General features: G+C 53.9%; 1 protein-coding gene across 12 annotated transcripts in view; it reads right to left on the bottom strand.

The window, feature by feature from the left end:
* DYSF (dysferlin) overlaps positions 1-24660 on the bottom strand; it is a 263140-nt gene that overhangs the window by 44120 nt on the left and 194360 nt on the right. For 9 of the 12 annotated variants that reach the window (XM_075931054.1, XM_075931056.1, XM_075931051.1 and 6 more), the window contains 5 exons: positions 20102-20164; positions 9777-9875; positions 7280-7408; positions 5163-5318; positions 3361-3452 (listed from right to left, as the gene is read on the bottom strand). In XM_075931054.1, coding sequence (XP_075787169.1) covers positions 3361-3452; positions 5163-5318; positions 7280-7408; positions 9777-9875; positions 20102-20164 — 539 coding nt within the window. The remainder of the gene's footprint in view (positions 1-3360; positions 3453-5162; positions 5319-7279; positions 7409-9776; positions 9876-20101; positions 20165-24660) is intronic. The other 3 variants (XM_075931062.1, XM_075931055.1, XM_075931061.1) reach the window with 1 other exon arrangement.

A 24660-nucleotide genomic window follows, 5' to 3' on the forward strand; every position in this document is an offset into this window, starting at 1 on the left:
CTCAGGAAAGGTGACCTGGAAAAAGCAGAGAAAAGGGCGGGGAAATGATCTGGGGGGTGGAACAGCTTCAGGAGCAATTAAAAAGACCAGGACTTCTCAGCTTGCAAAAGAGAGCTGCCTAAGGGGGGATGTAACAGAGGTCTATAAAATCATGATCGGAGCGGAGACAGTGGATAAGGAAGAATGAAGGGTCATCCAAATGAATTAATAGGCAAGAGGTTTAAAACAAACAAAAGGAAGGTTTTCTTCATGCAGTGCACAGTCAACCTGTGGAACTCCTTGCCAGAGGATGTTGTGAAGGCTGAGACTATTATGGTTCAAAAAAGAGCTAGATCAATTCATGGAGGATAGGTCCATCAATAGCCATTAGCCTGGATGGGCAAGGATGGTGTCCCTAACCTCTGTTTGTCAGAGGCTGGGAATGGACGACAGGGGAGGGATTCCCTGTTCTGTTCACTCCCTCTTCTGACAGTGGCCAATGCCAGATGCCCCAGACAGGACACTGGGTTAGATTGACCATTGGTCTGATCCAGTCTGGTGGTTCTTATGGGTCCCCAAATGAAATGAATAGGTAGGAGGTTTAAAACAAAATAACAATAGGAATTTTTTTTTTCACACAGCACACAGTCAACTTGTGGAACTCCTTGCTGGAGGATTCTGTGAAGACTAGGACTTTAACAAGGTTCAAAAAAGAGCTAGATAAATTCATGGACGCCAGATCCATCAATGGCTATTAGCCAGGATGGGAAGGGATGGTGTTCCTAGTTTCAGTTTGTCAGAAGCTGGCAATGGGTGACAGGGGAGAGATCACTGGATGATTCCCGGTTCTGTTCACGCCCTCTGAGGAACTGGCATTGGCCACTGTTGGCAGACAGGACACTGGGCTAGACAGGCCTTTGCTCTCACCCAACCTTACTTTCAATGCAGAGAGTGGGGTCTTTCCTCCAGAAATATCACAATTTTCTAAACTCCGCGGCTCAGATCCTCTGCTTGTGTAAATCAGCGTAACTCCATTGGACTCCCTAGGGCCAGTTCCCCAGATGGTGTAAATCAGTGTAACTCTATTGGAGTCACCGGGGCCAGATCTCCACATGGTGTAAACCAGTTGGGCTCCACTGAAGTCCAAGCAAAATGGCCCTTCCTTACTCTCCATTTGTGTTAGATGCCCCCAGGTAGCCTCGTGCCTGTGGGCCTTGTTCCCCTCTCATGTGGGCCAGACCTCACGGATCTTCACTGGCTTCCATGTGGAGTCAGTCCTGGTTTACACCGATGGCCAGGATCCAGCCCAGCGTGTCTGGGACTCACTTCACTTGCTGCTGCCATGGGGCTGCCTCCCGGGGGGAGTTTATCAGCGCCTCTGCCACTGTGCGGCAGCTATTAGGAGGGGAAATGAGCGATTGTGCCGCCCATTAACGCAGCAGGCAAAATCCAGGTCAGTAAAGCGTAATTAGCCCCCCTGGCAAACAGCCAGTCTTGTGAAACGGGAGCTTTCATAGCCGGGACCTGGGTTTTCTGTCTCGTCGTCGCGACGGGGGGGAGGGGCGGGAAGGTGCCGAACTCTGTCTAGACGGGTCTCTGGCTGGAAGCCAGGCATGGCAAAAAAGACCCTCCCTTTGCTTGGAGGAGCCTGCGGTGGACAGCCAAAGCCTTTATTATTCTACAGCGCCTGGGAGCCTCTAATGCCGCAACAGAGAGCCGGTCAGCACTGTGTGACAAGGGATCCAAACAGGGACAGTCCGTGAGCAGAAGACCTTGCCACAAAGTGCTGGAGGTCCATGAAGGCATGACTGGGGTGAAGACAGTGAATAGGGAAGTGCTATTTACCCCCTCACATAACACATGAACCCGGGGGGGGATCTGAGAAATGAACAGGTAGCAGGTTTGAAACTAACTCAAAGGCCGTTTTTCTCCACACGCTGCACCGTTAACCTGTGGAACTCCTTGCCAGGGGATGTTTCCAAGGCTCAAAGAATCACTGAGTTCAAACAGGAAGGAGAGAAGTTCACAGAGGATGAGATTATCAGAGGCGATTAGCCAAGATGATCAGGGATGCAAAATTATGCTCCCGGAAAGCTCTGACTTCCAGATGCAGAGAGCAGATGACGGGATGGATCACTCCATATTCGCCCTGTTCTGGGCATTCTCTCTAAAGGACCCTGCTCCATCCACTGCTGGAACTGGCAGCAGTGCTAGGAGGACCATTGGAGGTCAGTGGCCCCCAATCCAAAAAAGTTTACCCACCCCTGGTCTAGGTCATCCCTGGCAGGTGTCTGTCCAACCTGCTCTTAAATCTCTCCAGTGATGGAGATTCCACAACCCCCCTGGGCAATTTACTCCAGTGTCTAACCACACTGCCAGGCAGGAAGTTTTTCCTAATGTCCAACCTAAACCTCCCTTGCTGCAGTTTCAGCCCATTGCTTCTTGTACTATCCTCAGAGGCCAAGATGAACAAGTTTTCTTCCTCTTTCTTGTAACACCTGTTTAGGTACCTAAAAACCGCTCTCATGTCCCCTCTGAGTCTTCTCCTTTCTAAACTAAACAAGCCCAATTCTTTCAGTCTTCCCTCATAGCTCACGTTCTCTAGACCTTGAATCATTCTTGTTGCTCTTCTCTGGACCCTCTCCAATTTCTCTACATCTTTCCTGAAATGTGCTGCCCAGAACTGGACACAAGACTCCAGCTGAGGCCTAACCAGTGCAGAGCAGAGCGGAAGAATGACGTCTCGTGTCTGGCTCACAACGCTCCTGTGAACGCCTCCCAGAATTGCGCTTGCTTTTTTTGCAACAGTGTCACACTGTGGACTCCTGTTTAGCTTGTGATCCACTCTGACCCCTAGATCCCTTTCTGCAGGACTCCTTCCTAGACAGTCGCTTCCCATTCTGTGTTCAGGAGCTTCAGGGGGTAGCCGACTTAGTCTGATACAGAAAAAAATCAGCAAGCAAATGGTCTGGTAGCACTTTACAGACTAACAAAACGTGCGTGAAACGGATTGTTCCTTCCTCAGTGGAGCACTTTGCATTTGTCCTTATTAAAATTCATCCTGTTTACTCCAGACCATTTCTCCAGTTTGTCCAGATTGTTTTGAATTTTGACCCTCTCCTCCAAAGCACTTGCAACCCCTCCAAGCTTGGCACCATCTTATCGCTCTTACCTCTGTTTTACAGACGGAGAACAGAGAGTACATGGCGCCCCCGGAGTCAGGGACTGAGCTAACCTTTCGCGGGTCTTCAGGACCATCCTTCCTAACACCAGCTTTTGGCTTCTTCTCCCTTTCCTGCTCTTTTAGGTCTGCCCATGATCCGGCCTTGGGGGGCTCGATCCGCCATCCCCACCCAGGCGCGAGGCGGAAGGGAAACGTACTTTCCGAAGACGGGCTCCAGGGTGCACGGGATGTAGTTGTCCTGGTCATTGATGGATTTCTTCCCCGCCGAAATCTTCACGTAGGGGTCACACTGCAGCGCCAGAAGGAGAGAAAGGAGGCAGCGGGGCTGTTACAGACTCATCTCCGGCCGCAATATGGGAGATGAAGGAGCCGGTCCTGCCGCCGCCAGGCAGGTGGCTCAACCCCTCAGTCCACGAACAGGCGCTGGAGTTAGGGGCGGCGGGTTTGTAGAAGTGTTGGTGGTGCCCAGAATGGGTCTAATTCCCTCCCCTTCCCCCACCTGCCTAAGGCTCTGGGGCAGAGGACTGAGGATAGGAAGGGGGGCAGGCTCTGGGAGGGAGTTTGGGGGCAGGAGGAGGTCTGGGGAAGAGGACTGAGGATAGGAAGGGGGCAGGCTCTGGGAGGGAGTTTGGGGGCAGGAGGAGGTCTGGGGAAGAGGACTGAGGATAGGAAGGGGGCAGGCTCTGGGAGGGAGTTTGGGGGCAGGAGGAGGTCTGGGGAAGAGGACTGAAGATAGGAAGGGGGCAGGCTCTGGGAGGGAGTTTGGGGGCAGGAGGAGGTCTGGGGCAGAGGACTGAGGATAGAAAGGGGGCAGGCTCTGGGAGGGAGTTTGGGGGCAGGAGGGGGTCTGGGAAAGAGGACTGAAGATAGGAAGGGGGCAGGCTCTGGGAGGGAGTTTGGGGGCAGGAGGGGGTCTGGGGAAGAGGACTGAAGATAGGAAGGGGGCAGGCTCTGGGAGGGAGTTTGGGGGCAGGAGGAGGTCTGGGGAAGAGGACTGAAGATAGGAAGGGGGCAGGCTCTGGGAGGGAGTTTGGGGGCAGGAGGGGGTCTGGGGAAGAGGACTGAAGATAGGAAGGGGGCAGGCTCTGGGAGGGAGTTTGGGGGCAGGAGGAGGTCTGGGGCAGAGGACTGAGGATAGAAAGGGGGCAGGCTCTGGGAGGGAGTTTGGGGGCAGGAGGGGGTCTGGGGAAGAGGACTGAGGATAGGAAGGGGGCAGACTCTGGGAGGGAGTTTGGGGGCAGGAGGAGGTCTGGGGAAGAGGACTGAGGATAGGAAGGGGGGCAGGCTCTGGGGGGGAGTTTGGGGGCAGGAGGGGGTCTGGGGCAAAGGACTGAGGATAGGAAGGGGGCAGGCTCTGGGAGGGAGTTTGGGGGCAGGAGGAGGTCTGGGGAAGAGGACTGAGGATAGGAAGGGGGCAGGCTCTGGGGGGGAGTTTGGGGACAGGAGGAGGTCCAGGGGCAGGCTCTGGCCGAGGCCAAGGAATTGGGGTGTAGGACGGGGAGTAGAGGGCAGGCTCTGAGAGAGTGTCTGGGTCAAGGAGGGGAACTGGGGTGCAGGCGTTGGGGGGCAGAAGGGAGTGTGTGGGGAGGCGCTGGAGGCTGGCGCTGACCTGGGGCACCCCCTTCTGGCAGCAGCCCCTAGACGGGGGCAAGGATCTGAACACATGGCTCCCGTTGGCCACGGGGCACTCAGGGCGGGGGCGTGGCATGGAGACACCCCCAATCCCCCCACACCCAGGGGCCACAGGGACGTGCCGGCAGGAAGCCACTCTGGCCCTGCTGCGCTGCCGGTGGGGATGCTTTTCCTAGACGCAGAAGGGCCAGGCGATGAGGGAGCAAGGCGGAGAGAAGCAGGCAGCCGGGCCCTGGGGAGCGGGACCTGAGGGGAAGAGGAGGCCGCCGTGGAGGACGGGGCCGTGCGCTGTGCCGGACGCAGGCTGTGGATTCTGCCCTACGCTTCCTGCCCTCCGCCCCCCGGCCACGCGCCCCCCGCAGGGCACCTTTCCATTGGTGTCCTTGGGTTGCAAGTCGAAGGCGCGGACGACGTAGACTCTGAGGAGACACTCCTGCGGCCCTTTGGCCGGGAGCTGGTGGAACTGGCGCGGAGGGACCGGCTCTCTGGGGTCGTCCGGGAGGGGATACATCTTGAATGAGCCCTGCAAAGACACGGACGGTCATGCGTGTGCACGTCCGGGCATGTTACACGCCACGTGCTACCGGCTGGCAGGCGGGGGACCGGACTCGGGGCAAACCAGGGCAATGCTGCTTTGGGAACACCTCTGCCCCGGGCAAGGCCTCAGCCAGAAGAGGGCAGCTTAGACTCTTTAAGCCTACCCAGGCCGTCCCTAGGGGGGCGCGGGGCCTGGAGCACCCCCAACACGCCCAGAGCTCGGCAGCTAGCGCCACACCTCTCCTCCTGGGTTTCCTTTGAGCAGAACGACCGCATGGTGAGACGCAGGGTGAAAAGCATCCGGCCCCAGGTGAGGTGGCAGGCTGGCCTCTTAGCATTTTCCTGTGTGAGTTCATTCGCATGCGGGGTGATGGGTTTCACCCATACCGCCGTGCTGGGGGGGTGCACTGGAGGAGGTGCAGCCTGTCTAGAGACAGGCACGGGTCGGACCCTCGGATCTCACAAGCTGCGGCTCATTGTAGCAGCGGAGCTACGGCTGTAGGTTTGGCCTCTGTTGTTCTCGCAGGGTCTGGCGTGACTCCGAGTTGGTGATCAGGCACCATTCCCCGGTGGAACCCATACAGGTACCATCAGCTACAACCCATCCCCGGCGGGGACCCCCTCCTGGAAGAGCCCCTCTTCCGGGCTTCAGATCATCCCTCAACCTCGCCGCGCTCCGCATCAGAACAAGCGCCCCCCAGACCAAGACCCACCAACTCAAAGCGGCCCCGACCCTGCCCGAACAACAGACACAAAACCTGCAGCCACTTTGACCAACTCCAATTTGACTCATGACCCAGTGAGACATGAAAAGGACTCAGCAGGGCACTGGATTTCTGCCGTACTACAACCATCCGTAACCACGTACCCTCCCCTTTTTGTCCTAGGACTGCGGGGTCCTCTTCCCTAGAGCCCTTACGGTATGTGCTGCTGATGCTCAGCCATCTCTCCCGCCTTGCCTTCCGCTGTCGGGCTGGGAGGACTTTTCCCAGAGCTCTACGGCTCTCAAGTTTCTCTCTCTCACCAATACAAGTTGGTCCAAAACCAAACATTTCCTCCCCCACCTTTGTCTCTCTCCTGTCCTGGGACCACCACAGCTACGACTGCACTGCAGACGACAGAGCCGTGTGTCTTGGCTGGCTTAGACACACGAAATCCTCCATCTGAGCAGGGGGCTTAGACTTACGTGACCCTGGTGCTTCCTTCTACCCCCGTGCGCCTGTGACATACAATGTCAGCAGATTGTGTTGGAACAGCTATCTGGCTGTTCTCTCGTTGGCTGTTGTCATTAATTATCTGAAGCCTGCTTTGTCTGCCCTCTCCGCGCTTCCCTGCCCACTGTGAACCGTTCAGTCAATAAAAATAAATGATTCCAACCTGGAATTTCACACAACCGTGACCATTTCAATACATAAAAAGGAAACAAACCAATTAGCAGCGTGGATATTAGCCCCGGAAATAATACAAAAATTTCGAATTCTGCCGCGTCTGTCGCTGCTGTCACCCCAGGCGTGAATGCAACTCGGTCGATTGTACCCCGGCTAGCTTTGAACTAGCAAGCTCATACCTGCTGCGGTGAAGCCACGATAGAAACCCACCTGAGACCTGGGTAATTAGTCGCGGGGTTAGCTCTTGCTTCTGCAGCTGCTCACCCCCGGGACCAGTAGGATGTACATTAAAAGCTAGCTGGGGTAGGTTTACATGAGCTGAAATCACATCCCCTGGATGCAGTGTAAAATGCCCATCGTCTGCAGTGAGTTAACTGCCTCCTCTTCTCAGCTCTCCCGTCCTCGACGTTTCCAACCACTGCCTGGCCCAGGGTTCAAAGATCCTTCCCTCTCAAACTATTCCCGGGCAGTCCCTAGACTCCTAGAGGGACTCGTGGCTAGTTTCCAGTTGACTACTGCCGAGTCAAGCGGTTCTGGGTCTAAAGAGAGGCCGTCGGACCTTGAATTCCCCCACCACCGAGGGATCTTCGTTCGCGTCCTGCGTTCTGCCGCGGCAGAGCTTGAAGGTGCGGCAGAAGTCGGAGAGCCTCTCGAACTCCTCCACATCCTCCAGCTCCGTCTCGTAGACCTAGGAAGGAAAACGCCTCAGAGTCAAAGGACGCGTGTCTCCTGCAGGCCACCTGGAGAATATCACGGAGGCCCCTGAATCTCCTTACGTCCCTCGGCATCGGGGGTGGAGAAGGCCTTTCAGATCGCTATGGTAACAATCACCTTTCATGGACCCCTTAGACCTAGACTGTCCCTTGAGGCCAGAGCCGTCCCGCCCATAGGCCGAATCGGGGGGCTGCCCCAAGCCCCATGTTTTGGGGGCCCCACGGCAGCCACCTCAACCAGTCTAGGATGGGATCGACTTGGAGGATTACGGGGCCTGGAACCGGGAAGGGGCGGAGCTTGGGGAAGGGGCGGAGCAGGGATGGGGCGGGACCTATGATAGGGGAGTTGCCCTGGGCCCTGTGCCTGGGGCACTGGGGGGAGGGGTATGCCCCAGGCCCCATGTCCTCCTGCTTGACTGCCCTATGTGGTTCTCAGTGACTCTTCACTGCAATCAGACACCCGTGGCTGGCCCACCAGGCTGTGGGGAAGACATCTGGGCTCTTCTGCAGCCTGGGTCCTCAGACTCCCCCGCTTAGCCCTAGAGCCAGGACTCCAGCCTGAGCCCAAACGTCTACCCAACAACTAAGGAGCCCCTTTGCTGAGCCCCGTGAGCCTGACTCGGCTGGCCCAGGCCAGGCCCGGGTTTTTAACTGCAGTGTAGACACAGCCTCAAGGAACAGGACTCCCGCTGCTTCCCCGTGGCGCGCGCCATTGGGGGCTGTTACACCGTGGGGCTGGGGATTTCATCCATCCCTCTTCTACCAGCCTTAACAATTCCTCTCCTTCCTCAGGGTCTGCCCTCTTCTAGGCAGGTCCTTCATCCAGCTATAAACCAGTCAGTCCCCTTTTTGGCCAGTCCCCGCTGCCTTTAGCACCCCAGTGTTGCATCCAAAGCTAAGTGTGGAACATTTCCAGCCCACTTCATTAGCCTCATTAACACCAGTCCGGCAATGGCCAGGCAGCGAGGTTTTTTTTTCTGTTATAAATAAATAACTTGGTTTCTGTTAGTCCTCTCCAGCTCGTCCTCTGAGGGCGTGGGTTGTGCCCACGAAAGCTCATGAGACTCCCCCTATATTTTTGTGAGTTCTCAGGTGTCACAGGACTAGTTGCTGTTTTTAAAGTTACCGACTAACACGGCTCCCCCCTCTGAGACTCTTTCTGGCTGGTTCGTTTCCAATCCCAAAGCCGAGACAAAACCAGAGGTGGTGGTGTCCAGATGGGGGACGCCCTTTTGAAAGCGTGACCTTGCCGAGGCCATGCCTGTGAGATCCAGCCTATGGAGGCAGGCCCAGGCCTCTCCCGGTGTTACCAGAACGTCCGATATTCCCGGCGTGGGGGAGTGGCCTCTCTTCTCTCTTCTAACACGTGGAGACTGGTAGCTCCCTGCCACACCCAGCCCGTAGGCCTCAATCCTGAGAGCACTACTCATGGGCACAGCTGGGTGTGACGACGTATTAGGGTTCCCCCGACTCCTGCACCCCCGTAGTGGCACGGACAGACTCCCCCAGCCAGTAGAACAGAGGGAGTTTATTGCTTCTCCAGGATACAGCACAGCACAGATGTCATCTGGTTCCTGGGCAGGCCTAGGATACATCAGCCCCCCTTGATATGGGGGATACTGGGCCCCTAAATTCCAGCCCCTTTCCTAAGCTGTCTCCTCCATGATCCCAGACAGAAAACTAACTTCCTCTCCTCCAGCCCTGCCCCCCCCCCCCCCCCCCCCCCCGCCCAGGGCAGCATTCCACCTTTCTTTGTTTCTCTCCATGGGGGGTAGCTGGTCAGACAGGTTGAGAGACCCTCTTTGCATAATGATTCACCCCCTGCCCTTCTGGGCTATGGTACCAGCAGCAGCCAGTGGAGGTTACCACACAGCCAGCATAGAAAGCAGCCCAATACCCCCACTACGTCACACTGGGCAAATTGGAAGCCGTTTTTCAACAGAAAATTGGGGGTTTGACCAAAGACTTTTTTTTCCTGAAAGATGCTTGTTTTCTGATGGAAAATGGGATTTTTCACTCCCCACACACAATTGGCACAATATGGGAGCAGGAGGCACAGACCCGAAAACTTCCCCAGGGCCCCAGGGCACCAGTTCCAAACGGAAACACATTGGGTGTCGCCCAGAATGTTCCATAGTTGAATTTTTTTTTTCAGATTTTTTTGAGGGGGGAAGGGAATGCGGGGAACAACTCCCTCAGACGTCAGAACCAGGTCTGGAATAAACACCGCCCCGGCTAGCGCTCCCTTAAAACATCTCTTGCTCCACAATCAGGATGGAGGGGTCCAGCCGGCCTCTGGCAGCCAGCGGCCACGAGGCCTCTGCCAGGAGGAGATGTGGTTACCTTCAGCATGTCAAAGCCCTTCTCTAAGTAGCAGCCGCATTTCTCTCTCTGCCCTATGGACGCGTAGAACTTGCTCCACCAGTCGATTAATTCTTCCTCCTGGAAGGGGAGGGGGGAAATGAAGCATCTCCCTTGGAAAACCACCCTTAGAAGCCCCCCCCCCCTCCCTCCACATACACACCCAACTGGGTAATGTAATGGCTCTGATTGCAGAAAGCCAGCACAAACCCCATGCACCCAGCGGCTGTAATGCATCTCCCTTTGACTCAGCCACAGAATTGTGAGCCTGGCTGTGTCAGCGCTACACAATCTCTTCAGACACAGCTACTCCAGGACAACTACTCCCGCAGCGCCCCCAGGGTAGACATAGCGTGTGCCAAGAGAGGGAGTTTTTCTCCCTGCTTCGCGATGGCATTGGCTAGGCCAGCAAAAGTAGTCTTCTGTCCCACAGCTGCCACCATACCTACGTGGCCGGGGGTGTGTGACTTTTTCACACTCCTGGCCAACAAAACTCTGTAGTGTGGACCTGGTCCGTTCGAGAGCCTGCTCTTTTCACCCAAGCTGTACAGCATCTGTCTTTTCGCTCTGGAGGTCCCTGGGTCAACCCTGCTCCACCCCCACATGGTGGTGGCCAAGCTGGAGGTTGTCAGACAATGGTGAAGTCTTCAGGAGGGGTGCCTAGACCTCTCGGCACAGAGGTGAATCTCAGCCCCAGAGTGGGTCAAATTGGTTCTTGGGAAGAGTCACCACAATTGGTTTCCAGGTGGCAGTTTTCTGCCAACCATAGAGACCTCCAGGCAGAAGCAAAGGGGGTTATATTAATAGCCCCAGACTAACACGGCCATGTGTCTCAGCCTGCTGAGGATCTGCGCTAGGACATCTCATAAAACCAGCCCCCAGCAAACTTAAACTTTTCAGGGCCAGTCCTGCCCTTTTCTTCTCTTTCGCCTAGTGTGGAACAAAGCCCCGGTCTACGCCTGGGTCTCTTCTCAAGTTGTGGTGGGAGAAGTCCACGTTGGATATTAGGAAAAACTATTTCACTAGGAGGGTGGGGAAGCACTGGGATGGGTTCCCTAGGGAAGTAGTGGAGTCTCCATCCTTAGAGGTGTTTAAATCTCGGCTTGACAAAGCCCTGGCTGGGTTGATTGAGTTGGGATTGGTCCTGCCTAGAGCAGAGGGCTGGACTTGATGACCTTCTGAGGTCTCTTCCAGCTCTACGCTTCTATGAGTCTATGAAACATGACCATAGTCCAAAGAATAAATACATCCCTGACAACATACCCTGATCCCTAAGAAAATCCACCTCCCTCAAGAAGAGCGAAACCCTTCTGCGGAGCACTACACTAACCAGATATCACCCGCCCTACGTGCTTCGCCTTTTGAAAGTGAGTGGCAGGAGAGTCAAGGCCACTAAGAAAATTTCACTTAATCTGTTCTGTAAAAACTGGGAGGGATAACAGGCTTTCAGGACGGCAGCTATTATCCCGTAGAGAAAGCCGGCTGTCGGGGTCTGAAATATATATCATCGTATTGCAAGTGCCCAATTTTGAAATGGATGCAAGCAGAGATGAAGGGGTTTTGACCACGATGCATGAAGCATTCCTGAAAACTAATGTCTTATTTTAGAAGTCCACAAAATTCCATCACGCTGATCTCATGGAGGATTTAGATTGTAAGCCAACGGGGCAGGCTTAAGACAGCCGCCTTGAATAGACATTGTTTTTAATAGAAATATTACAGAAATTAGCTCTGAGGCCTTCGCTGCCTCCTGTTTAATTTTTTTTTCAGATCTTGCCTTTCATCGCGCCCCTTGTTTTATTGTGTAAGAATCGATGTCCCGACCACCGTGGCTTTCTTCTGACGTGCCACAGGTACCGAGTTACAAAGAAAGCACTTACGCTAATCTGACGACTTACCCACGGTATCTTCTGCAGCCCCAAGACAAAGCGCTGGGTTAGATATTTGGGCTGGTTTCTACCGAAGTTACAAAAAGAAGAAGGGGGGAATAAAGCCAGGGGAAGCAGCTGGAATGTTAATAGCGAAGGACAGGAAGCCTGCAAATGGAAAAGCCAGCGAAAGCGAGGGACCCAGTAGGCAAATGCTTTTCGAAATGGCGCATCCACACTGATTGGACGCTGAATCGCATCTAACGACAGCCGGAAATGGTTCTGGCAGGGCATCAGGTCAGAAGTTACTTTGTGGCCTGGGTGGCCAGCAGGGCACCCTGGGAAGGGCTGGAAGCCCCCTATTTCGAAATAAGCATCTACACAGCACTTATTTAGAAATAGCAATTTCAAAATTGGCGCTATTCCTCGCGGAATGAGGTTTACAATTTCAAAATAAGCCCTCCACTATTTCGAATTAATTTCAAAATAGCAGTTGGCTTGTGTAGACGCTCGGAAAGTTACTTTGAAATAACGGCTGTTATTTCGAAATAACTTTGCTGTGTAGACGTACCCTAATTGAAGTCTATGGGGTTTAGGCAAATACTTAGGTGCCTTCCTGCATCAGGCTCAACTTCAGCCCTGTGGCAGGGCCAGCCAAGGCACATGTGTGTGTAGATTCTATTGAAACCCTCAAAAATTAGACTTAAAAGAGCACATGGCTTTTGTATGGGCCCTCATACTGGGGTGTGTTTCACTTTATAGATGGGAAGGAGCTGAGCTTCATAACCTCCTGCAAGACAGCTCGGTATCACGGTTAGCGTTGGTCCGACCATTTTTGATAGATTAAGGGACTTGCCCAAGGCCATTCAGTTTGTCAGTAGCGGGGTCAATAATACAACCCAGGAGCTTTGCCATGCAGTTCTATCAGACCCCCTTCTCCCTTAGGAATGCACATCGTTACAGTGCTAATAAAACAGCCCCAAGTTCCCAATCACAATCCTAACCAGCATCACATGCAGCAGATCTCCCCATATAAAGAGACAGCGTCCAGGCAGGGGGTTGGGGCCACAGGGGCATGCAGGAGTATCAACCGCATTGATGTCAACAGAGTTACACCAGCGATGAACCTGACCCATGGACCAGACCCTGATCCCAGAAGGTTCCTCCACAGTTCCCATCCCAAAGCAGCCTCCCCGTGGGTCTGGGGCAGGAAGTGGGAAGCTGGAAGATGGGCAACAGCCTACCCCAGGCTTCCGCTGCTTTCCCTTGTCACTGATCATCCACGTGTGGCGGGGGGGCTGGAGTGTCCTCGGACAGGCCCCCAAATTCTTTAGGGCTAGAGCTGTGAAATGATCATCACCTGGAATTTCAGGCAGCTCCTCTTCCCTGCCCCGTCACTTGGGCGCCACCGGGAATTTTTTTGCTTTCTTGCCCAAATTTGGACACAACGGATATTTTGTTTGGATCTACATAATGCAAACGGACGAGGAAAGAACATCAGAACGGCCAGACCAGGTCAGACCCATGGGCCATCCAGCCTAGTGTCCTGTCTGCCCACAGGGGAGGGAACAGAGCAGGGAACCATCCAGTGATCCCTCCTCTGTCGCCCGTTCCCAGCCCCTGACAAACAGAGGCTAGGGACACCATTCCTACCCATCCTGGCAGGGCTAACCTCCATGGATTTATCCATTTAAACCCTGTTAAAGTCCTGGCCTTCACAACATCTTCCAGCAAGGAGTTCCACAGGTTGACTGTGCGCTGCGTGAAAAAATACTGCCTATAGTTTTAAACCTACTCCCTATTAAACTTCTATTTGTGTGTTTTAATAACGTCTCTCCAGAAGTCATCTAGAGCAGCAGTTTTCAAACTTTTTATCTCATGAGCCAGTTGCAGAAAATGGTGGATGCCGCGACCCAGCCTAATCTGACAGGAGTGGGGGCTCCGGGACGGGGCTGAGGATGGGAGCTTTGGGCTGTAGGAGGGGGCTCCGGCTTTTGAGGGGGCAGGGCTGGGGCGGGAGGGGCTGACCTCGAGCGGCTCCCAGTCAGCGGTGCTGCGGGGGGGCTAAGGCAGCTTCCTGCCTCTCCTGGCCCCGCAGACCAGCCTGCACCCCAGAAGCAGCCGGCAGCGGGTTCCCAGCCCATGAGAGGGCAGAGCTAGTGCTGGGGGCAGGGGCAGTGCGGGGAGCCCCGTGCGCCCTCCCCCTGCACCTAGGAGCCGGGCCTGCTGCCGGCCACTTCTGGGTCGCAGCTCAGTCTGAGGTGCCAAGAGAGGCAGGGAGCTGCCTCAGCCCCCCGCTGCTCCCCTGATCCCCCTGCAGCCACGAGCCCAGCGCCCGACACACCCCCACCCAGCGCTGGGGTGTGACCCCTCATTGGCAAACCGCTGCGCTAGGGGCTCTGCCGGCCGACGCGGCTTGGATGGGCTTTGGCAGCCTGCACGGATGCCTGAGGCTGACTCCCGCATCGCGCTGACCACCCCCCCTACCCAATGTGACTGGAGCCGCCTGCTTGACAAACTGATCCGGCGCCTTGGCACCCCCGCCGCGTTTCCCTCCAGCGGCCGTGATCCTCCACCCGGCCCCCTCTGCTAAAGGACACCAGGGGCCGGGTCGAGGGAGAGCCCGTGGGAATGTGGCGGGCGAGAGGCTGGGCAGGCCGGGGTGTCCGAGCGGGAGCTGAGCTATGGGTTGCAGCTGGAGACATCCGATCCCGACAGCGCTGGTAACGGGGTAAGCCGTAAAATATGGGCTCTCCCTTGGAAGAAGCAAACGCAGCAAATAGCCAATTATTCCAAATAGTTTACAGATTTCAGCTCCTCTTTTTTCGCTTTGGCCCACGTTATCCTCATTAGCTTGTCACTGGATGAGTTATGCGTATTTGTTACAACCAACAACACCACGCGCCAGCAAAACAAAAACCCTTCTTGAGGATTTGGGGACCAGCCCTGGGTCGCTCTCTGTGCTCCGAATCACCACAATTGCTTTACATTCTGGTACTGCTTGGAGGCCCCAGCTGAATCCGGCCCCCCATTGCGCGAGGCGCATGGGGAGAGAGAGATCTGGCCTCCAAGGCCTTACAGGCTGAACAGGCTCATTCTGCAGAGGGGGGTACAGGACACAGAGCGGCTATAGGTACGTCTACACAATGGCAGGGAGGTGTGACTCTCGGTTCATGGAGAGCAGTGGTAGGGAGGTTTAAATGTCAATGAATCAGCTAATCAAGTAGTCGATGGAATTTTGAATAGTTGATGGAGTCAGCGAATCGAGTCGTTGATGGCCCTAATCTCCATGGATTTTTCTTTTTCAACCCTGTTAAAGTCCTGACCTTCACAACATCTTCCAGCAAGGAGTTCCACAGGCTGACTGTGCGCTACATCAAGAAATACTTCCTTTTGGACTTCCTCTAGTCATCTAGAGCAGCAGTCCATGGAATTTCCATCGATTAGTCGACAAGTCGATGAGTCGATAAGTGCAAACTGGAGGACTCCACTGAAGACACTCGAGCAACATTGGTGCAGAGGGGGGTACAGGACACAGAGCGGCCACAGGTACATCTACACAATGGCAGGGAGGTGCGAATGGCGAACCACACCTACTCAAGAACACAGAACATGCCTGTCTCGTTTCAAAATAGCTTCTTTTGAAAAGCATTTCGAAATCGAGCGCTGTTCCGAAACGTCCCATAATCCTCATGGAACGAGGCTTGCACAGATGTCGGAACAAGAAGCCCGTGAAATTGCGAAATAACGGGCTTGCTCCAAAGACACGGAATAGCTATTTCGGGATACTTCCGATATCCCGAAATAGCCCCGCATGGTAGACAGCCTGAGAGAGGACAGGGCGCAGAGCTGTCACACTGAAAGGAAAGTGCTGTCCAGGGTCTAGGATTGGGCTGATGGGAAAATGGAGCAAACTGGCGTTTCCAACCTTTGCAGGCCTAAAGATTTCCAGTAGCTGGCCGGTCAGAGATTGTGAGGCCAGAAGGGATCACTGTGAGCATCTGGTCTGACCTCGTGCATAGCACAGCCCAGAGAATTTCACTGAGCAGGGGCGCCAACACCCGAACAAATTGCCTATGGAGGTTGTGGAATCTCCATCCCTGGAGATATTTCAGAGCAGGTTGGACAGACACCTGTCAGGGATGGTCTAGATGGTGCTTGGTCCTGCCGTGAGGGCAGGGGACTGGACTCGATGCCCTCGCGAGGTCCCTTCCCGTTCTAGGGTTCTACGGTGCTATGATTTGGTCTGCCATCTCTACGCTTTATGGTTCCATATCTACACACCAGCCTTGGCGTCAGTCTCTGAAAGGCTGCACTGCAGTACGAACAGAGGGACAATGGGCCAAGGGCCCTGGTTTGGGTTCTCCATCGCTGTTTTCCCAAAAGCTCGGGTCTGGGGATTATTTTGCAGTAGGAGTCTGGACCAGGTGACAGAGGAGGTCAGACGAGTGATCAGAATTGGTCCTGTCTACTCTTGGAATCTATGACCCCATGTATCAGTCCTCCAAGGTACAAACCCCATGGGGACTTGCCTTCAGAGGGACGTCCACTAGTCTTAAACCTCAGATTGACTGTCACTGGCGGCAAACCCACCCTCTCCCGTCACATCTCGTCTCACTCTCTTCCAGGGGCCAAGATTCCCAAGGCTTGGCATGTGCTGAATATCTGGCCCTAAGAGTTTTTCCAAATAGTTACCCTCAATTTTCCCAGCTGCCACCGAGCTACACTCCTGCGCCACTCTTAGTTTCCGTGCAAAGAGCCTGAGCCATCATAGAATCATAGAACACCAGAACTGGAAGGGATAGCGAGAAGGAGCAAGGAGACAGGATGAAATACATGGGGTGTCTCAGCTGTGTGGTTTCCAACCCTTTCCCCAAAAGGCAGCAGGAGGTCTTTAGATCACGAGGTTTATTATGTTTAATCGCATTCTGGTAGGGTCCTGGTCCAGGCCATTAGAATCGGTTTATTGCTGTCTTGTATGCTGCGGCATTTATTTTAAATTAACGACTTGCAGCTTTTTTTGTTCTTTTCAGAATTTTACTTGAACTATAACGAAAACATGGCCACCTCAATTAAAGATGCTGGGGAACAGGGCAGAGAAGAGACGTTTTATGGGCCTTGGTTTCACAGCCACCCGGTCGTCTTTCTGCATGGAAAAAGGAAACCACTTTGGGGAAAAGATGCAGTTTCTGGGCATCAAAAGCAGACTGGGTTGTCAAGGGACCTGTGTGCATGTGTCTGTGTAAAGGCGCGGTACCTTACAGTCTGTACCGAACCTGTAGAGATGCAACTACAAGAAACTACAGTGCACTTCCTGGTGTGGAGAAAGTGAATAAGGAAAAGTGATGTACTTGTTCCCATAATATAAGAACTAGGGGTCACCAAATGAAATTAATGGGAAGCAGGTTTAAAACAAATAAAATGAAGTTCTTCTTCACACAGTGCACAGTCAACCTGTGGAACTCCCTGCCTGAGGAGGTTGTGAAGGCTAGGACTATAACAGGGTTTAAAAGAGAACTAGATAAATTCATGGAGGTTAAGTCCATGAATGGCTATTAGCCAGGATGGGTAAGGAATGGTGTCCCTAGTTTGTCAGAGGGTGGAGATGGATGGCAGGAGAGAGTTTGCTTGATCATTTCCTGTTCGGTTCACTCCCTCTGGGGCACCTAGTATTGGATACTGTCAGCAGACAGGATACTGGGCTGGATGGACCTTTGGTCTGACCTAGTGTGGCCGTTCTTATGTTCAACGAATGTGACATACTCCATTGGCCTCCTGATCAGCTCAGTCTGTGGAAGCCACGGTCTCTGTTAGCAGTAGAATTTCAACCCAGCCTTAACAAATCCAAGGGAATGTATTATGTCCAGCTCCGAGAAACACAAAGCTCAGAGACAGACTCAGATCTGAAGCTGGGACTGCGTTTGGCCTTTCTTTCTTATATACAATCGGGTAGGGCCGTGTGAATGGGGAATTAATGAAGCTCAATTTGGACTTCATGGGATTCATGGGCAATTTCTGTTGACATCAATAGGAGCAGGATGTGTCCTATAGTTGATGGGACAAACTCAGCCGTGGTCTAAGCAGGTGGAATTTTGTCCTGCCATAAAACCGGACCCCTGCAGGCCTACAAAGTCCCACTTCGTGGCTACTGACATAGAGCCAGGGACAGAATTTTATCACCCTGTCCCAAGGCTAGAAACAACCCAAACTTTTGATTCTGCAAAAAATTCACGGTGGGAACAAGAGACTCCACTTCGCTCTGAATGCATGAGAGGAGGGATGATTTTATGCCGGGGTGGGCAATAATTTTCAGTGGGAGGCCACGTAATGAATTTTGGTACGTGGTCACAGGCCAGCTTCACCCCTAGAAGGGGTGGGGCCTAGCCAGAAGGGGCGGGGCTGGGAACTAGTCTCCCCCCAGAGCTGTCTGGGGTCAGAGGCTTTGAATTAAAAACACAGCGAAGGGCCCGCAGCTCCCGGCCCCGCTGTTACCGCATTGCCTGGAGCCGCCCGGGGTTGCTGCAAATGTTTAAAAGGCCTCCCGGCGCCGATCACCGTGGGGTGGTGCCGTGACGAAGCTGTGAGCCATTAAATAAGATCCTGTTCCCTGAGCCACTATCTGCCACGGGCAGTGGGATCTAAATAGCAAGTGGCCAGATGCCATCCACGGACCGGATCAAAGTGTTAGGTGGGCCGCATCCAGCCCCCAGGCTGCATCTTGCCCAGCCTGTTTTACGCCCTCTCTCCATACCGCTTTGGCCTTCAGAGAACTCCTCTAAGGTCAGCAGGCAGGAGGGAGCAAGCAGGAAGCTTGCCCTGAAAAGCCATCGATAGGCTGCTGCCTTAAATGCGCTGTGGTCAGGGGTGGATATAGGGCAGGGCGAACGGGGCGGCTGCCCCGGACCCCGCACTTCAGAAAGCCCCGCGCATGCGCCATGGCAAAGGGGGGGCCCCGCGGAATTATGCTGCCCAGGGCCCCACAAAACAGTCATCTGCCCCTGGCTGTGGTTTAAGGGCAACTAAAATGATTTGGGGTTTGGAACGGGTCCCATATGAGGAGAGGTTAAAGCGACTGGGACTTTTCAGTTTAGAAAAGAGGAGACTGAGGGGGGATATGATAGAGGTCTATAAAATCATGAGTGGTGTGGAGAGGGCCGATAAAGAAAAGTTATTTATTAGTTCCCTAAATAGAAGAACTAGAGGACACCAAATGAAATTAATGGGTGGCAGGTTTAAAACTAATAAAAGAAAGTTCTTCTTCACACAGCGTGTAGTCAACCTGTGGAACTCCTTGCCAGAGGAGGCTGTGAAGGCTAGGACTATAACAAAGTTTAAAGAGAAGCCAGATAATTTCATGGAGGTTAGGTCCATAAAAGGCTATTAGCCAGGGGATAAAATGGTGTCCTTGGCCTCTGTTTGTCAGAGGCTGGAGAGGGATGGCAGGAGACAAATCGCTGATCATTGTCTTCGGTCTACCCTCTCTGGTGCTGGCCACTGTGGGCAGACAGGACACTTGGCTAGATGGACCTTTGGTCTGACCCAGTACAGCCATTCTTATGTTCTTATATGTGGTTGAAAACCCCACCGGTGCAGAGGACCGTGCGTCTGTACACGGCTGAAATCCCACTTACGACCAATGCTGAGAACTAAAACGATGCCTGGCTCTCATACTAGTCCTCTGAACGGGGCTGGGTTTCAACCTCCTTACGCGCTTCATAAGCTCTTCCCACACAGGATGAGAAAACACCCCACTTTGACAAAGGAGCTGGGTAAATAAGATGTAGACCAGTGTTTCTCAACCTTTTTCCATAAAGTATCCCTTTTTCCAAAACACAATTCTAAGTCCCCCCAGTACCTACAGTTTTCAGACACACAATTTTTTTCTACCATTGCAACACATTTGTTTAAACAACGTCATCGTAGCCGGGTGGGCGATGAAATTTTTGGGTGTAAAAAGTGCAAAAATAATCAAGCGCTGGAAAACTTCAAACAAAAATTCAGTTTTCTCCAGATTTCAGTGGGGTTGACGTATCCCCCAGATTTCTCTCGAGTGCCCCTAAGGGAACTCGTACCACTGGTTGAGAAACACTGATCTAGAGCATCGTGAACTGCCATGCAGGGTCTGGATAGTCACCTATCCCTTCCCCATCTCCCATTTTCCTTCTTCTTCACCACTTAACCCTGCGGAAAATACAGGCCTGTGCACTTGAGATCAGTCTAGATGGGTCTACATCCCCACCCTCACCTTGTTTTCTTTGACGTGAAGGGGGATGGCTGACGAAAGACACACGTACCAGACTGTCATTTGTCTGGGAGAGCAGAGGAATCTCACGAAAAGACCTGCTGTGATTTCTGGAGATTTCTTTTTTAAATGACATTCTCTCCGAAAACGCCGGCCACCCCCGTCAGTAAGTCAGTCAGAAATGAAGCAATACCTACATGGAGCTCGGCCCCAGAAGCTGGCATGTTAATTATAGCGGAGCTGGTCATGCCCTCGGCAAGCTACAAATTAAAATGAGTGGTTAGCCAGAGGTTAGGGAAACACAGTTCAACACACCATGGCAAAAGCAAACCGGGGAACACAATTAAGGCCGCGAAACAGCGCAAAAAGCTTTCAGACTACCAGGCCCCGTTCTCCCAAGACTGCAGTCTGCCAGCATAAAGGGAGGAGACAGGCTACGACCAGCAAGCCTTTTAGGGCTGCCAGATCGTTTAACAAAAAATACCGAACACCCCTCCCCTCTAAAAAAGATGGGAAAAAATTCTGTTGAGAGAGGAAAAAAAAAAAAAGGCCCCACGCTCCTCACTCCCGCCACCCCACCCCACCAGACATGGCAGCAGGAGAAAATTGTCCCCACCAGGCTTCCATCCGAGGGAAACAGGCAATACCGGACATTTTTCGTTTTTTTTTTTTTAACGGATAAGGAACCCGAATAACGGACAGTCCAGGCGAAAACCGGACACCTGGCAACGCCAAATGCTTTCCTTAGCTCTCTTTTAGGGTACACGGAACGATTCAGGAAAACGGAAGGGTTGTTTTCTGAGGGGGGAGAGGGGCGTGTGAAGTGAATGTAGTGTTGGGGGGGAAGCGACCGACTGACAGCGCTGGCTGGAGACCGGACGGTTCCGTGCCCGGGTCAGGGGCCGCACGGACCACTGGAGGCCATTCCTGACCACCGTGCCTTCCTCGTCTTCACTAGGAGACTAGAGCACGGCCCAGAGCATGACGGACTCCAGGCCAAGCATGACTTTGCTGTTAATGTGGCCAGGGCTGAGGGCACCACCAGGGTTGGAGGACTGGCCTGTTCTCCCGGCCCACTGAGTCACGGTGAACCTCCTATTTGCTAACGTGACCCGTTGGGCTCTAACGTCGCCTACATTGCTCACGCAGAGAAGCCCGAGTGCGAGAGACGGGAAGTCGGTCTCCCAGGCCCATGGCTCTTCTGTTCGGACTGCAGGGTGGTGCACGTGTGTGTGACAGGAAACTGCTACCTGGAGGCCATGACCGAGGCTGCAAAGTGTGGTAGATACTGTCACACACACGACACCAGAGAGCAGCCCCCCCCCCGAAACACACACAACCAGGGACGCAGGGACAATGTGTCTGGGCGTGGGGGGCTCGGAGAGCCATAAAGCCTAGATGAAACCCCTGGCTATGCGATGGAAACCACGCCAAGCCACCGCACGCCCAGCTCGGAGACACAGAGCCCAACATGCCAGGAGCCACACTGAGTCGGCAGGAACGACTCGGGCCCAGCGTGGCTTAATGCAGGCGATTAGGAAACTCACGGCCCACGGAGCTGCTGGGCTTTGACCCCCAAACAACTGTCCAGCTGGGTGTTTAGCCAGCCTGGTCCCCACCCCAGCTGGCTGGCCCCGGACCAGCGTCTCCAACAGAGGAACAGTCGGAGCCGCAGGTTTCTCCGAGGGTGGGAGGAAGGGTGGGACAAGCCAGAGGAGATGCTCGCTGAGAGATAACGTGCTGTCGTGGACACCTAGCTGGACACGACCCATCTCCCATCATGCTCGTGGTTTACCGTATGTTTTAACCCAGCCGCATCTTCTGACCCAGGGCCCCACCCCGCCCAGGGTGCAGTAAAGAGGGGCAGATCTTAGTGACTGTGACTTGTCTGATTTTTAGAGTTGGAATCAGCCCCAAAGTTGGGTCCAAACCCAAGCTTCCAAGAGTTTGAAGCTGTTCGGGATCCAGGGGTCTGACATAAAGAGGGAACTCCGTTCTCTTGGCTCTCAGCTGGAAAATCGCCAAGGCAGGGGCTCCGACCTGGGGGTTGGTTTCAGCCCGTCCCCTGTGAGCACCCTGCAGGATTACAGCAGACAAAACTTAACGGGGAGCTTTGTGATCTATTACCCGTCAACTCTACCAGGGAGCCATGATCAGTGTCCCCTGCAAGCTAAGAACTCAGGTGGCTGCCCGGAAGAGAGTCAAATGCTGCCCAGCTGATTAGCTGAGCACCCACAGCCTGTGTTTCTACTGGTGGTGCACATTGGCACATGCCTCAGTGCACAGAGTAAAATTTATTCTGCACACAGATGGAAGAAATTAGAGGGAACATTGGCCCAGCTCCTCTTTCCCACATGGCTGGGCTGGCGGTCGGAGCGTGTCTCCGCTGAACAGCACCATGGGCTCCGATTTCCAAACAGGCTCGCTGCCCATAGCAGGGGGCATGTTGAAGCCACTCAGTGATTTTCAAAAGAGCGAGTTGCCGAGGGCTGAAAATCCGGCCACTCTTCCGGGGCTGGAAAAGCTCTTTTAGAAAACCCGGCTATCGAAAGTGGAGGTCGAGCCCTGGTCAAAGCTCTGACCCACGGGCATCGCGCCGGAGGGTGGCGTATAAGTGGAGCACTCCCGGAGAGCGGGACTATGGGTTCCTTCTTGCGGTGCATTGCTTGCTCCCATTTTTAACCACGACCCTTCTCGTGACCACGGCAACTAAGGGCTCATTCTGCGCACAGATTTTTTAACAGACTCGCTGCCTTGCCCCTGCTAGAAAGAAGAGCGCAGCTCAGCGGCCCCCCAGGGCGTTTTTTCAAGCAAAGCCAGCGATGCGATCCTGCTCCCAAACGACATTCATCTGCTGCGCCAGGGACCAAACCCAGGCTTGGCAGGAGCGGAGCCAATGGCTTAGAGAGGCGCAGAGGCAGACACGAGGCGCGTGAGACTAAGTGGGGAGGAGATGACCCTTCCCTTGGCTTCAGACTCCGTCGGTACCGGGCCGAGCTGGCACCCACTCTCCTCTGCGCCGGGGGAGGTGCCCACACACGGCCCGGTGGCGCTTCCGTTTGCCAAAGACGAGGCTGAAACACGCCCCACGTAGACAGCGGCCTGCCTGTTGAGAGGCCCTGTCTCCCACACGCAGAACGCTGCTCGTTGCAACCAGGAGAGAGTCCTGAGCCAAAGCCTAACGGCTACACTGACTCGTACGAGGGCCGTCAAGGCCCCCACCCAAGCGCTAGGCCGCACTCAAAGTCACAGGTTGGCCTGACGCTCAGTCTGCTGCGCCCTGCTTCCTCCCGATGCTCCAAGCAGGAGGGGCCAGCAGGCAGGGGCGTCTCCACGAGGCGCCCCCAGCTTCGGACTCCAGCCCGGCTCCTTTTTCTGAACTCATCCGAATCCGTGGCCCTGGGGGATACATGGCGCTATCCATCTGTACAGAAGGGTCGTATCAGGTGTGATAACTGGTCCCTCCATTTACGGGAGCATTTCAGAGACCAGAACGTTATGTCCCTGCTGTAGAATTCTACAGGGGGACTCCAAACCATCCTCCAGAAAGGGGGTGTGTGTGAGAGAGACAGAGAGATGGCGGGCGAGGGAAGGTCTAGTACTGGTGAGACAAGCCCCACACGGCTGGGAAAGGTCCCGAGAGCAGACTGACTGGCAGCGCTGTGTTTATAACCCTTCCCGGACTGGAAGAAGAGCTCTGTGTGGCTCGCCAGCTTGACTCATCCTGGCAGAGCTTTAGAAAGGAGAAAGAAAAAGGCCCCAGAGGGAGGGAACAGAACAGGGACTCCTCCTCATGTGACCCCTCTCCTATCACCCATTCCCAGCCTCTGACAAACAGAGGCTAGGGACACCATTCCTACCCATCCTGGCTAATAACCACTGATGGACCTAACTCCTATGAATCTATCTAGCTCTTTTTGGAACCCTGTTAAAGTCCTGGCCTTCTCAACATCCTCTGGCAAGGAGTTCCACAGGTTGATTGTGCACTGAGTAAAGAAAAACTTCCTTTTGTTTGACTCCCTCAGCACCGGATGTTGGCCCAATAGAAGGGATTCCCTCACCCACCTCGTCTCTCATCTCCTGGAACCGACACAGCTACTGCACACGCCTATGGCAAGGTTGTCGTTTTCTATTGAACTCCGGAGGGCTAGAATTGTTGCCATCGTCCTTATTTGTCTGACATTAAATTCCACTGGATTTTTGCATAATTGTGTCGATTTGCATGGTCTTTTGGGGATACGAATGGGAAGATCGGTTGGTTGGTTGAACATAAAAACAGTCATACTGGCTCAGACCAACGGACCACCTAGCCCAGTGTCCTGTCTGCCGACAGTCGCCAATAGCAGATGCCCCAGAGGGAGGGAACAGAACAGGGACTCCTCATGTGACCCCTCTCCTATCACCCATTCCCAGCCTCTGACAAACAGAGGCTAGGGACACCATTCCTACCCATCCTGGCTAATAGACACTGATGGACCTAACTCCCATGAATCTATCTAGCTCTTTTTGGAACCCTGTTCAAGTCCTGGCCTTCTCAACATCCTCTAGCAAGGAGTTCCACAGGTTGATTGTGCACTGAGTAAAGAAAAACTTCCTTTTGTTTGTTTTAAACCTGCTGCCCATTCATTTCATTTGCTGACCCCTCGTTTTTATGTTATGGGAATAAGTAAATAACTTCCCCTCATTCACTTTTTCCACGCCAGTCATGATTTTATAGACCTCTATCCTATCCCCCCTTAGTCTCCTCTTTTTGAAA

This window comes from Pelodiscus sinensis, chromosome 5, assembly GCF_049634645.1.
Source record: "Pelodiscus sinensis isolate JC-2024 chromosome 5, ASM4963464v1, whole genome shotgun sequence".
NCBI lineage: Eukaryota > Metazoa > Chordata > Testudines > Trionychidae > Pelodiscus > Pelodiscus sinensis.